Here is a 15,027-nt window from a genome sequence, read left to right on the forward strand (position 1 = left end):
AGGATGGTATTTAAGGTGAGGGCTTTGGCCATTTTGGCAAGTTACTCAGTTTTCCTGGGTTTTTTCCAACTTTAGTTTTTCTCCTATTAATCTGTCTGTCAGTTTAATTCTTAGACTAGCCAGAAGAACATAGAACACAGAGGAAAATTTCTTCCTCCCCTACATACTTACACAAACCTAGATGGTCTAGCCTACTAAACACCTGAACTATGTGGTACTAGTCTTACTGGACCACCACGATATATGCAGTCCATTGTTCACTGAAACATCATTATTTGGTGCATGACTGTATATTCAATTTTATATCCTGCATTTTTCACTTAACATTACAACATAAGCATTGCCTCTTGTTAGAAATGCTTCATCAATATAGTTTTTTTGTTTTGCTTTATTATCTGAGCAAGAAAGTAAAAGAGAATGTAAAGGAAAGATGATACACAGGTGCAACGAACAATGTTTACCATACATTTATTTATTTATTTTTGAGTCGATGCCATTTTATTATTTTTTTTACTAAGGTTTAATTGACATACATTATATTAGTTTCAGATATACAACATAATGATTCCATACTTGAATATATTGCGAAATGATCACCACAATAAGTCTAGTTAACATTCATCACCATACATAGTTACAGAATTTTTCTTGTTATAAGAACTTTTAAGATCTACTCTCTTAGCAACTTTCTTTTTTTTTTTTTTAAAGATTTTATTTATTTATTTATTTTCCCCCCAAAGCCCCAGTAGATAGTTGTATGTCATAGCTGCACATCCTTCTAGTTGCTGCATGTGGGACGTGGCCTCAGCATGGCGGGAGAAGCAGTGCGTTGGTGTGCGCCCGGGATCCGGGCCCAGGCCGCCAGCAGCGGAGCGCACGCACTTAACCGCTAAGCCACAGGGCCGGCCCCTTAGCAGCTTTCAAATATGCAATATAGTATTAACTATTGTTGCCATGCTGTACATTATATCCCCATGACTTATCTATTTTAAAACTGGAAATTTATATCTTTTGACTCCTTTCACCCATTTCACCCACCCTGCCTCTGGCAACCACCAATCTTGTTTTCTATTTCTATGAGCTTGGTGGGTTTGTTTTAGATTCCACGTATAAGTGAGATCAATGGTATTTGTCTTTCTCCGTCCGACTTATTTCACTTAGCATCATGCCCTCAGGGTCCATTCATGTTGTCGAAAATGGCAAGATTTCATTCTTTTTTTATGGCTGAATAAGATTCCATTGTATATATATACCAAAATTTCTTTACCCATTCATCCTTCAATGGACACTTACTTTGTTTCCCTATCTTGGCTATTGTAAACAATGCTGCAATGAACATGGGGGTGCATATGTCTTTTCAAGTTAGTGTCTTCGTTTTCTTCGGATAAATACTCAGAAGTGGAATTGCTGTATCATGTGGTATTCTATTTTTAATTTTTTGAGGAACCCCTGTTTTTCATAGTGGCTGCACCAATTTACATTCCCACCAATGGTGCACACGCGTTCCCTTTTCTCCACATCTTCACCAACACTTGTTATTTCTTGTCTTTTTGATAGTAGCCATTCTAACAGATGTGAGGTGATATCTCATTGTGGTTTTGATTTTCATTTCCCTGATGATTAGTGATATTGAGCATCTTTTCATGTGCCTGTTGGCCATCTGTATGTCTTCTTTGGAAAAATATCTATTCAGATCCTCAACACTGTTTTTAATGACTGCTTAAAATTCAGTCCTTTGGTTAGATCATAATTTATTTAACTATTCCTCTTCTGATGGGCATTCAGATATTTTCAAAATTTATTAAAATAACTGCAATGACTGTCTGTGTAAAGGATTTTTGTGCACTTCAGGTTGTATCCTTAGGATATTTTCCCCAAAGTGGAATTGCTGTGTCAAAAAGTGTGGATTTTTTTGTGTGTGTGTGAGGAAGATCAGCCCTGAGCTAACATCCGTGCTGATCTTCCTCCACTTTATGTGGGACGCCACCACAGCATGGCCTGACAAGTGGTGCCTCAGTGCGTACCCGGGATCCGAACCCAGGCCGCCAGCAGCAGAGCGCGAGCACTTAACCACTACGCCACAGGGCAGGCCCCAAGTGTGGATGTTTTTAATCTTAATCTTTTCAATATTAATTTTTCCTCAAATTCCTACAGATATACAGTCCTTTTTCCACAATCCTGTAATCCAAAAAGCACTAAAAATTGAAAGCATTTTCATATTTTACCTGATGTGTAATCATTTAGCAGTAAAACCTGAGTAAAACTGATAAACTGAGTAAAACCTGTAATCATTTAGCAGTAAAACCTGAGTAAAAACTGAGGTGATTTATAGACTTTATTTTACCACATAGTGTGAATATTTATATGTTTTACAGAAATATTAGTGCATTTGATTATGGGGCACTACTTCAGAACCCACTTGGAAGGTAATTACGTAGTATTTGTACCATGCTGCCTTTTGAAAATCCCAAAACGTCTTATTTATGAAACATATCCAGCCTTAAGCGTTTCAAATGAGAATTGTGAACCTGTACTAGTAATGTTACAAGAACGCGCTGCATGTGTTAATTAAAAAAATATTTGCTGGGGCCGGCCTGGTGGTGTAATGGTTAGGTTTGTGTGCTCCACTTCGGCAGCCCAGGGTTTGCAGGTTTGGATCCCAGGCACGGACCTACTCACCGATTGTCAAGCCATGCTCTGGCAGTGTCCCACATACAAAATAGAGGAAGATTGGCGAAGACGTTAGCTTAGGGCCAATCTTCCTTAGAAAAAAGTAAAAAAAAATTGCTGAACTGTTTAAACATTGGTGTTATGGGCTGAATTGTGTCTCCTCAAAAATTCATGTTATAGTCCTAACACCTAGTACCTCAGAATGTGACTGTATTTGGAGAGAGAGTCTTCAAAGAGGTAATTAAGATAAAATTAGGTCATTAGGGTAGGCCCTAATCCAATATGACTGATGGCCTTATAAAAATTTATGAGATTAGGACACAGACAGATACAGAAGGAAGACCACGTGAAGACACAGGGAGAAGGCAGCCATCTTAAGGCAAGGGGAGAGGCCTCTGAAGAAACCAACCCTGCAGATGCCTTAATCTCAGACTCTAGCCTCCAGAAGTGTGAGAAAATAAATTTCTGTTGTTTAAGCCACCCAGTCTGTGGTATTTTCTTGGGGCACCCTAGAAACAAACACAGTGCTAACATATAACTTTTATAACCAACAAAATCAGCAAAGGTATCTCCATGTTGTAAAAACAAACAAAACACCAAGCAACCAAACAAAAACCAAAAAATCAATCTTTTAAAATGTGATTGGTTTTAGGGCCAGCCCCGGTGGCCTAGTGGTTAAGTTCAGCATGCTCAGCTTTGGCAGCCTGGGTTCGGTTTCCAGGCTTGGACCTACACCACTTGTCTGTTACCGGCCATGCTGTGGTAGCGGCTCACATACAAAAAAAAGAGGAAGATTGGCAGCAGATGTTAGCTCAGGGCAAATCTTCAGCAAAAAATAAATAAATAAAATAAAATGTGATTGGTTTTACAATTATAGCTTACTATTGTTATCCTTCATTTTGAGTCCTTCTGTCAGGGAAGGTTTGTAGCTCATTTTTCCCTCAGTTATACCATTTTCTCTCACATTCCAGTTGATAAACAAGATGGCACTCCTTATTTCATGTATTAGCTCCTGTTGTCTAATAACTATACACAAAATGTTAATACATAGTTTCTACCGTTATTGTGTTTGCCTCGTTGATATAAACTCAGGACTAATCAGAACAGCCTGGGGTCTCTGGGATCCCAAGCTCAGTCTCTCGATCTAAGACAGGGGCTCTCAATCTTTTTATCGACCTCAACAGAGAACAGATTACTGCTCGCCAGTGTACAGTACCCCATGCACAGTTTCAGTAAATTCTCCAGTCTCTGCCATTCTAGGAAGCATATTCGAATGGAAATGTATACTATCATATCAATGACCTAGGGATTATTTTAATTTTTAAAAGGTAAATCATTAGAAAACGTCAACGCTTTATTGTTAAATTGCTAAAACTATCGTTAAAGTGCTTGTGTCATTTTACAAGTGCATCTACTGAATTGCATGTCTAAAGCATTGAACACTGTTAACGTATTGAAAAGACAGCTGAATGGTTAAGAATCTGGGTCACTCTAGTGACGAGGATCTTTTTCTTCTCCACCAGCCACTCTTCCAGATTAGCAGGAAACACTTTAGGGAAAAGGTGTGACTTTCGTGGTGAAGTAAGAGAGGCAGCTTCTGTATTACTGTCTCCATGAAGCCTAGTAGAGGAAGGGGTTGTTCTAAGGGAAGCACCGATAAATAGGAAGCAGCTGGTGTAGTGCAAGCGCATGTGCTTTTGTACTCCAAGGAAACTGGACTCCTGGATCATCTACAAGAACTACTTTGCAGAATTGTAAAGTTCAGTTTGAAGGGTTGTAAATTTTAGCGTTTACTGACCATCCATTGCACGCAATATGCTTAACAGGCTGTCAATCATGTTATGAAAAAATACCTCATGCAAGAGTTGTGAAACAGGTGAATGTATTCATCCTCAGAATATTTATTGAGTGCCTACTGTGTGTCAGACTATTCCAGGGGCTGAAGATGCAGTGATAAAGACAGCAAATAAAAGTTCCTGCCCTTCTTGAGTTTATGATTCAGCAGTGGAGCTTGTGTTCTAGTGGTGGAGGTTATAGTGTAGTGAAATGGTGATTTGCAGCATTGGGGATTTTTAGAGTGCTCGATTTGGTTTTCTTTTGATTTAAAAATACATTGTTGCCATCACTTTTGCAAGCAGACCAGTTCTCGTAAGTCTCCTTGATGATCCATCCAGTTGAAGAATTTAAAAATATCACAATGCCTTAGACTTGGAAAGGACCTTAGTTGAGATAATAGTTTTAATTCCTTTATTTTGTAGATGGAAAAAAGGAAGTGACTTACCTAAGTTTACCCATTGCATTACTGAGAGATTGAAGACTAGGCCTTAGATCTCCTCCTCTTGTATGCTTTCCTCAATCACACTCCTCATGGTTTCTGGGTTTCTGAAGTAAGGTCTGTGTCTCTAAAAGTGACACTTGCTGAAAGTATAGATGGTGCAGAGAGTTCAGAGAGTGCAATAATTGAGGTGAGTTGGTTAATCAGAAAGCATGGCTTGGTGAAAGACTAATAGGATAGCTAAGCTCTAAAGCTGACTTGTTGATTAAAGAAAAATCATTGAACCTGGGCCCTAAGCTCCTTGTCTTTCAAATGAAGGGATAGGCTAGTTGATGAGAACATTTGCATAGTACTTTGAGTCCTTTAAACTATGCATTTGCGCAAAGAGATTACAAAGTGCCTGGCATACAGTACTAAAAAATGTTAGTTATTTTATTATTAATCACACCTCATAAATATAGATTTCATTTTGCCGATGAAGAAGCTGAGAATTACAGAAATTAAGCACAATTTTCAAGGTCTTTCCGTGAAGGAACAAGGAGTAGGCTGAGAATCCTGGACTTTTGACTATACTATTCCTTTGTAGTACATTAAGATCCTTTTAGCTATAAGATTATTATTTTACAGGAATTTGAATTGAACTAGAAAGATGGGTAGAGAGTACAGGCAGAGAGAAGAGGGAAATATTTTATGCAGAAGTAAGCCATGTGCGTGAAGGAAGGGTTTTGAGAAGGGAAGGAATGAGTTTTATCTGCAGTCTTTGCCAGGAGGCAGCTCTCCTGATGGGGAGTAGGACGGGGAGGTGGGGAGAAAGTGTGGAAGTCCTTGAAGACCAGGCTACGGAGTCTGAGAACCTTAGCAAAGTTCTTGATCAGAGTGGTGGCATAATGTTACTAGCATTTTATTATTAATCTGGTTGTAGATTACTGAATAGATTGGGGAGGTGGGGCTGGAGCTGCAGAGACCAGTGAGATGGCTGTTGTGCAAGATGAGGGGATCCAGTATGTCGAGGTAATTAGATCTGGGAGGAAGGTGTTCTTAGTCAACATTCTGGGTACATGCAAACTTGTTATTTTCAACGAGTGTTTATGAGTACTTTTTTTATTTTAATTTTTTTATTTAGGTATAATTGGCATCATTATATCAGTTTCAGATATGTACAACATAATGATTTGGTATTTGTATATATTGTAAATGATCACCACAATAAGCCTAGTTAACATCTGTCACCATACAGTGACAGAATTTTTTCCTTGTGATGAGAACTAAGATTTTCTCTATTAACAACTTTCAAATATGCAGTACAGTATTAACTACAGTCACCATGCTGTATAGTACATCCCCATAACTTATTTTATAACTGGAAGTTTGTACCTTTTGACTCCCTTCACCCATTTCACCCCCTCCCCACACCTCTGGCAATCAGCAATCTGCTCTCTGTATCTATGGGCTTGATTTTGTTTTGTTTCAGATTCCACATATAACTGATATCATATGGTATTTATCTTTCTCTGACTTATTTCACTTAGCATAACATCCTCAAGGTCCATCCATGTTGTCACAAATGGCAAGATTCCTTTCTTTTTTATGGCTGAATAACATTCCATTGCATACACACACACACACACCCCAAATTTTCTTTATCCATTCATCCATCAATGGACACTTAGGTTGTTTCCATATCTTGGCTATTACAAAATAATGCTACAATGAAGTGGGGGTGCAAATACCTTTTCAAGTTAGTGTTTTTGTTTTCTTTGGATAAATACCCAAAAGTGGAATTGCTGAATAATTTTATTTATTTTCAATATTTTTATGCTATTTTGAGGAACCTTCATTTTCCATAACGGCTGCAGCAATTTACATTTCCATCAACAGTGTACAAGGGCCAGTGTACAAGAGCTCATTTCCTCCACATGCTGTTGGTTCTTATCTTTTTGACAATAGCCATTCTAACAGGTATGAGGTGAACTTTTTTTTTTTTTAAGTAGCTACTCTAGAGGTCTGGGAGGCCAAAGGAGCGCATTTGAAATTCAAGCAGTGTTAGATTCCTGGCTTTGTCATTTCCTAATTATGTAATATAGAGGAAGTCACCTAACCTTTCTTGAGCCTCGGTTTCGTTTTCTCAAAATTAACGGCGACAGTCTGTACCTGGTAGAGCATGTGTGTGCATAAAACCAGACAGTGTCTTAAAACACCTAGCAATGACGCTCCCTGGTGACTCCCACCTTCCCCCAGGTACCCTTCGGGGCCAGAGCCGAGCATCCAAGGACAGGCGAGGCCGGGAGAGCGGTTCTACCTGGGGAGCGCGGCCGCCCACTCGTCACGAGCTGGGCTGACCTCCGAACGCCCGGCCCACCTTGGACCAGGCTTCGTGCGGGATGACGGAGCATCCCCCGCCGGCGGCAGGACGGACGCTTCCCCGCAACAGGGGCTCCGGAGCGCGTGGCAGCCCCGGGGCCAGCCGGGAGGAGCCGGGCAGCGAGGCGGCGCCGGCGCCCGCGGCTGCAGCGGCCACCCCCGCCCTCCCCGCCCGCGAACTTGCCGCGGGCGCTGGGCCGCGCTGGCCGCGTTTGAAGTCTCCGGCGCGGCCGCCGGTTGGCGGGCGCGGGTCACGTGCGCGCAGGCAGGAGTTTCCCCGACAGCTGGAGGCTGCGTGGGCTCCGGCGGCGGCTCCCGAGCTCGGCGGTGCGGCCTTCCCCGCCCCCTCCCGCCTCCCCGCCCGCTTCCGCCCGGCTTTTCATCCTCCTTATTGACAAACAGAGCGGCCGCGGCGGCGACTCTGGGCGTGCGCTGGTAGCCAAGCCATGGGAGACAAGAAGAGCCCCACCAGGTAACGGCGCCCGGGCCCCCGGGCCCGCAGCGTGCAGGCGGCGGGGCCCCCGACCCCGGCTTCGGGCGGCCGCCCAGCTCGCCGCCAGGGCAGCGGGGCGAGAACGGGGGCGGCGCCGCTGCCGCGTGAGCGCTGCCGCGTGAGGGGCCGGCGCCGGCCGCCCCACAATGGAGCCGCGATGGCGGCGGCCGGAGCGGCAGCCCGGGGTGTCGGAGCGGCGGCGGCGACTGCGGCCGCGCTCGCGCCCTCCGCCTTCCAGACCCCCTGCCCCTCCGAGCCGGGGCGCGGCGCGCCGGGGGCCCGCGGGGCGGGGGGCGCGGAATGGGGGCGGGGGGCGGGGTGGGGGCGGCCGCGGGGCCCGGGCGCGGCCTGCTGGTGACCCCGCGCCGCGTCGTGTCCGGGTTGTGTCCTGCAGGCCGAAGCGGCAGCCGAAGCCGTCCTCGGATGAGGGGTACTGGGACTGTAGCGTCTGCACCTTCCGGAACAGCGCCGAGGCCTTCAAGTGCATGATGTGCGATGTGCGGAAGGGCACCTCCACCCGGTGAGTCCCGGGCCTGCCCCGCGCGCCGCCGGCCTCCGGTCGCGGCGCAGAGGACGCCCCCGCGGCCGCCGCCCCCTCCCGTGACACTCGCAGACCCGGCGCGAGGACGCGACACTGAGGTGGTGGCCCCGATAGGAACTGGGTCAGATTGATCGCGACGCAAGCGATGGTTTGCGGTGAGGGGTAATTGAAGAGGCTGTCACGTTTTTTGCAGCCAAGAGAGAATAAATTATTTAAGGGAGGCATTAGCTACTGCGATTTAATTCCTATCGCTGGGTGTAATGCCCCCCCCCCCATTCCGGATATAATAACCTTGGCTGCATTGTTGTGTTAGTGTGTAGGAATCAAAGAAAAATCATGAAACTGTCTTTAAGAGCAAAAGATGTAATTCACTTTCATTCCTCAAAAACGTAGTATCTGCTTATAGAATACACAATAAATTAAACTTCCTTTTTTATGTAAATGTCTGGAGGGGTCAGATCAAGGTTTTGTTTAGTGTGTTTATTCTAGTTCTCTAATGTTTTATAAATAAATAGTTGGAGGTGAGCTTAGTCACAGAGACACATTTTTACGGAAAGTATCTGAATATCTTTAGTTTGATTAAATGGCAATCTATTAGACTATACAAATGAAATAAAATGATCTTTGTCTATTTTTAGCCTTTATTTTATTGTAATCTTACAGTGTGATAACTCAGTGTTTTAAAAAACCACTGAAGTGAATTAAGTGGATAAAGAAAATCATCCAGGAAATTCAGTCATTGACATTTTTGATCTGCCAGCACTTAGTTACAGAGTTCCTTCACCTTTATAGGAATGTAGCTTTTGAATTAATTAATTATAATCTTGTGATTTATAGCCTAATATTTAGATAACGTGTTTTGAAATTACCAAGTCTGTTAGAAACTAAATTATCACCAGAGTATAAGTATACTAATGTGAATTACTGTTGTTTATAAAAGGCCTACATGACATTGACATTAGATTTATATATTCATTAGAAGTTAGATTTCTAAAAATGAGATATCCAGATTTGTAAACAGCATTTACAGCATTTTATTTAATTTTTAAAATTTAAAGACAGAATTGGTTCGCAGTACCTTAAAATTTTAAGATTTGCTTAGTGAAGCCAGCTGCTTTTGACATACCTGGTTTTTTGTAAATCGTAATACGCTTTTTGTATATTAATTCTCATTTACATTAGATAAAATATATTGAACGTTTTTCATGATATCCTTTAAAAAGCAAACTTTCATACATCTACTAAATTCAAGGGAATTTAACTGAATATTTTAAAGAGAAAAAAGTACCTATTTGCTGAAACTAATGTGGTAACTATTTTTGGACCCGTGAGTAAAGTATGTTGAAAAGCAGAGTATCTTAAGGTTGCATTGGGTTTAGATTATATTTGTATATCTATGTTAGTACTTTGTACTTTTTAAACTGCTCAATAAGCATTTTCAGAAAATTTGGTTTTTGGAGGCAGGAACTTTAAAGTGGAGACAATTATTATAATCTTAATTTCTGGTACGATATTGTTGCTTTTTGTTGTTCCCTCTCTATTGTCTTGTAGCCATTAGAAAAATACTGAAACTAGAAGAGCCTATATGTTTATTTGCAGGGACAGCAAGGAAGGGGGGAAGCTGGTGTCCTACTCCACAGCCAGTCTTGGGGTTAGAGGAACCCTGAGAAATAGAGTAGGTGGTGGCAGCTCAGAAGAGAAGAAACAGGCCGAATACCTGGCATCTGGAAGAAGAAGGAATATAGTGCACAGGGGAGTTGGCCCAGGACAGAGAAGTGGGCCTAGTTTAAAAGAGGCTTGAGGCCCACATGGGGGCCCCTGACATTTTTTACCAGTCCATCTGAGCTCTTGTAGATCCAATTTTTAGTGGTGGAAACCTTACTTGAGGAGGACTCAGAGAAGCGTTGTCATTTGGATTGAAACTGAAGAGGCTCTGGGCAACTCACCAGAAGTCTAAGGGACACTCTGTTCCTAAAAGTAAGTGTTCTACACTACGACCCTCTCAGCTTCTTCCTTCCTCTCTCTGAATTGTCTCTTCTCTTTTGATTTTGGCCCTAAGTTAAACCTAAGAGCTCTCATTTCTCTATCTGTTATTTTCCTACCGCTGTTTCTGAAATTCGGAGTGGAATCCATGTTTGGATAGAACAATGGAACGGGCATTGTTAATAGGGCAGATATTGATTGCACCACAAAATATTTCCCTCTCTGGTAATGTTAGAAAAACAGGATTAAAGGACTGCGGAACACTGTTGAGAAGCAGAATTTTCAGTAGTTGGAAGAAATAATTCTCTACAGCTAACATGTTAATTAGCCGTTAGGGTAATTTCAAGGATAAGGTTAGCGATTACCAGAGCAGGGACTGGATAGCTGCAGAGCAGAAGGATGCAGTTTGCTAATGACTTTTTTGCGTGACCAGCAGACGGGACTTGAATCCCTTGGGTCAGACTGACCTTTGAACTGATTCTGTCTCAGTCGCCAAATGTGAGGCCAAGTCTAAGCCATCCCAGACATTTGAAAAATCTTTTCTTTTTAAACCTCCAGAGAAGATGGAGTCCGTGCTTTCCCTTTAAAGTCTTCACTGACAATTTTTTTTCATTAAAACATATCTACTTCAAAACCTTTATATTGCAACAGAGGACCATTTCCTTTGGCTATATCCTTGGTAGGTCATGTTTTTCTGCAGAATAACTGTATGAAATGAAATGAGGTTATATTCATAGCAGTGTTTCAAAATGAAATGTGATTTGAAGTAGCTTCAATTCCTAAATTGATAAATTATATTCTTTAAATTTATGCCGGTTCTATGATTGAATTTCACTTTTGTACTTGCTGGCCTTAATTAGTTTAAGTTTGATTCATCTCTTTTTTTATCTAGAATCTAAATAACTAGATGGTTTAAGTGCCTGAAGTTTTCTACATTGTGCTTTTGTGAGAGAAACAGTGATAAATGTCAAACTGGCAGGAAAAATGTAAAAAAGAAAAAGCTACAGTGACAAATTATTATCAAAGGTACTACAGAGTCTCCTTCATCCTTATATCTTAAGTTCTTATAAGTTCACTATATTTCAAATGTAAACCTAAGAAACTTGAAGAAATTAAGAACCATTCTGAATCATCAGAGAAAATTAAATATTTAGTATAGTGTGTATGAGGGTAGTACAATCAATGTGTGATGGTTGAGTTAGACTAGTATCTTATTGCCACTTCTTCATATAGGAATGGAAATTACTGCTTAATTCAGATAGTAGATATTTAAAAATGAAAATGATAGTGGTTTTGGTTTTGAACTATAATCTAAATGAAAACCTATAAAACACCTAGGCCATAGCAGGCTTTCAAGTGTAATTTCAAGTGTAACAGGTAATGTTATATTTTCTCAGGGTAAACAGTAATAGTTCCTTTAGGTTTCTCAGATGTTATTTTAGAGAACTGTGAAAAAGATTTCACATAGTGGAAAGAGCACTAGGTGTTGTACTAAAAGTCCGGCAACCTGGGTTCTTATCTCGTTTCAACTACTTCATCATTCAGCAGTATTCGTTGAATCTCTTATTTTATAGAAGAGCTGAGCTAGGTACTAGACATACAGTTGTGAGCAAAATAGACGTTTCTTTGTTCTGTAAAATTTTGTAACTTTGTTGTTAGATCAGAAACACTGAATTATATCAAATTCTGTACATGAGTAGTATTAGTAAATCTTTCCTTTATGTATGAGCCGAACAGGTGAAATTTTCTCATTTAAAAATAGTGTTTATAACTGAACACAGTGTTATGCTTAGGATCTGATTGTTGGCAAAAAGAATGAATTATTTCAACTTCTATAAAATGGGAGTAAACTGTATAAAATTCACGTTTTGAAGAAATCAGTTATCATCTGATAAAAATCTTTTCAATATCATTGATATCTTGTCATACTTGCTTTCTGTCTTCTAATTTGAGGTTTGGCACAGATTCTCCTAGACTCCTGGTGTGGGAATGGGAGAAAAAATTGAGGACCATCTAAGTCAGTCCGTTTTTCAGAAATGCAGAGTTCCTGAGCCTCCCTTACCTGTCTGAGGAACCTTTCCAGCTACCACACAGTTGTTGTTCAGAGACTCCTTATTCTAGGAGGTTGGTTGATTTGTTTGTTTTCCTCCCTCTGTGTCGGGTTAGAGTAGTCATATGGGCTCGTTGTTTACAGAGAGATTTTGAAAGTGATTAGCGTTTGGATAGTCTGGAGTAGTGGTTTTCAAAGTGTGATCTGAGAAACCCTGAGGGTCCCCGAGACCCTTTTAGGGAGTCTGTGAGGTGCAAACTATTTTCCTAATCATGCTAAGATGTTATTTGCCTTTTTCACTGTGTTGACACTTGCAGTGATGGTGCAGAGGCAATGGTGGGTAAAACTGCTGGCCCCTTAGCATGAATCAAAGCAGTGGCACCAAATCGCTATATTCATTGTAATCTTCAAACCACCATGCACGTGCAGTAAAAATAACACCAGTTTCGGGGCCGGCCCCGTGGCCTAGCAGTTAAGTTCGCACAATCCGCTTGGGCTGCCTGGGGTTCGCGTGCCCGGAACCCCGGGCAAAGACCGACGAACCGCTTGTCAGGACATGCTGTGGCCGCGTGCCATATAAAGTAGAGGAGGATGGGCATGGGTGTTAGCCCAGGGCCAGTCTTCCTCAGGAAAAAGAGGAGGATTGGCAACAGATGTTAGCTCAGGGCTAATCTTCCTCACACCAAAAAAATAAAAAAATAACACCAGTTTCACTTAAGACTATCCTTGATGAAACAGGAAAAGTTACTAATTTTAGGAAGTTTCATGTCTTTTTTAATATTCTGATGAACTGGCAAGTACAAGTAAAGCAGTTCTGTTGCATACTAAAGTACAGTGGTGGATTCAAGGGAGAGTGTTTGTGTAGTTTTTTGACTTGCAAGCAGAACTAGCTGCTTTTTTCTTAGAACATCATTTTTACTCTAACGAATGCCTGGCATACTATGGTTATTCAGACTTGGATATTTAGCAGCTATTTTCTCAAAAATGAACACAGTGAGTCTGTCACTTCAAGGAAAACAATTGGTGGTGTTTGTTGCCAGTGATAAAAATTGAGCTTTCAAGTGAAAATTAGAATTTTTGAAAACTTGTAACCACTACAGTGAGCTTAAGGCTTTCCTAGTACTTTAAAGAGGAGGTTGGGTGGTGATATCAATGACTATAATTTCTGATATTTTATCATGAAATTTGTCAATATTTGGAAGATCTGCATAACTCATTGAACTAATATTTCCCAATAACCAATGTATGATATTACAAAACCACACATGGATAACCTATTCAAAGGACAAAATAAACCAATGGATTTTAAGGGAACACCAGGAAAACTTCATTGATCTGGTTTTCGATTTCACATGTAACTAACCTTTGGGAAACAACTACTTGTTGTGTTTTATGTAGTATCAAAGGAGAATATCCACAATTACCTGAAAAGGCTATTAAAATACTTCTTCCTTTTTCAACTACATATTTGTGGGAGTCCAGATTTTCTTTGTTTACTTGAACCAAAACAATGTATTGCAGCAAATTGAATGCAGAAGTAGATATGACTATCCAGATGTCTCTATTAAGCCAGATATTAGAGATTTGCAAAAATATACAAGTACCACTCTTCACACGAAATTATCTTTGTTCTGGAAAATATAGGTTTTTTTTCCTCCATGTTATTTATGTTAACGTGATGTGCTTTTGTTATTTTTTTTAAGGAACTAATATATATTTACATTTTTTCTCAGTTTTTATTTCTAATATAGTAATTTATTTCTGGATAGATAAGACCTACATAAACAAAAGCTCTTGTAGCTTTTGAAAGTGTAAAGAGATCCTCAGACCAAAAAGTTTATGAACTGCTGGTGTAGAGTTTTACTAGCTTGGGTTTCTACATATAACAGATTTACTTCAGCAGACATTCTTTTCCTTTCCTTTGTCCTCTGTGGAGTAAGATCTCTCTGATAACCTAGTAACCTAGTTGTTAAACACAGTGGCCTAATCTCAGTCTTCTTTCCATGTCACCTCTGCAATATTCAGTGTTGGTAGCCTTGTTTTTTTAACTGAAATTCTCCTTCCTTGACGTTTCTTAACACTATTTCCTAGTTTTCCTTGTGTGTCTCTGAAATCAATTTCTGCCTACCCAAACCTGGCTTCTTCTCTGTATTCTTCACTTTGTATGTGACATAAACTTTCTGGAACCTAAGGTAGAAACTATCATTGTCTCAGCTTTGATTCTAACTCGTCATTCCTCATGTCCAGTCTTCCTCTGGATTCTCTCTTTTCCAATGTATATAGTAGTTTAGAAGCCTGTATCATTTCTCTCACGAGTCATTGGACAAATTGGTCTCTTCTCCAGAATGCTGCTAACGTTAGCTTAAGTATGTTTTCTGAAACCTATGTGATTATGTTGGTCCTTGTATTTAAAAAAAAAAAATTGAGACCTTTCCAGTGACTACTGAATAAAGGTTGGACTCCTGCTCATGGTATTCAAGGCGATAATAATCTCTCCCTAAACTACCTTCCTAGCTTCCTTTCCTGCTGTGTATCCCACCCAATCCTGTGCTGCATCAACACTGCAGTGTTTTTATCAGATGGTATTTCCTAAAAGAAACCGTTTTGGGATTACACGCCTCCATCATATTGATTCAATCTATGTATCTATGTGT

The 15,027-nt window shown here is 40.8% G+C and overlaps 1 protein-coding gene across 7 annotated transcripts in view; it reads left to right on the top strand.

Moving 5' to 3' along the window:
- Window positions 1-7,621: 7,621 nt before the first annotated feature.
- Window positions 7,622-15,027, top strand: part of YAF2 (YY1 associated factor 2) — a 64,700-nt gene continuing 57,294 nt past the window's right edge. For 2 of the 7 annotated variants that reach the window (XR_009222548.1, XR_009222549.1), the window contains exons 1-4: window positions 7,622-7,778; window positions 8,194-8,319; window positions 9,940-10,317; window positions 12,277-12,447. Coding sequence is in view for 3 of the 7 variants with exons in the window: in XM_058558493.1 (XP_058414476.1) it covers window positions 7,753-7,778; window positions 8,194-8,319 (152 nt within the window). In the remaining 4 variants the exon portion in view is untranslated. Of the gene's footprint in view, window positions 7,779-8,193; window positions 8,320-9,939; window positions 10,318-12,276; window positions 12,448-15,027 lie in introns of those variants that run through there. The other 5 variants (XR_009222550.1, XM_058558493.1, XM_058558499.1 and 2 more) reach the window with 5 other exon arrangements.

This window comes from Diceros bicornis, chromosome 17, assembly GCF_020826845.1.
Source record: "Diceros bicornis minor isolate mBicDic1 chromosome 17, mDicBic1.mat.cur, whole genome shotgun sequence".
NCBI classification, from domain to species: domain Eukaryota; kingdom Metazoa; phylum Chordata; class Mammalia; order Perissodactyla; family Rhinocerotidae; genus Diceros; species Diceros bicornis.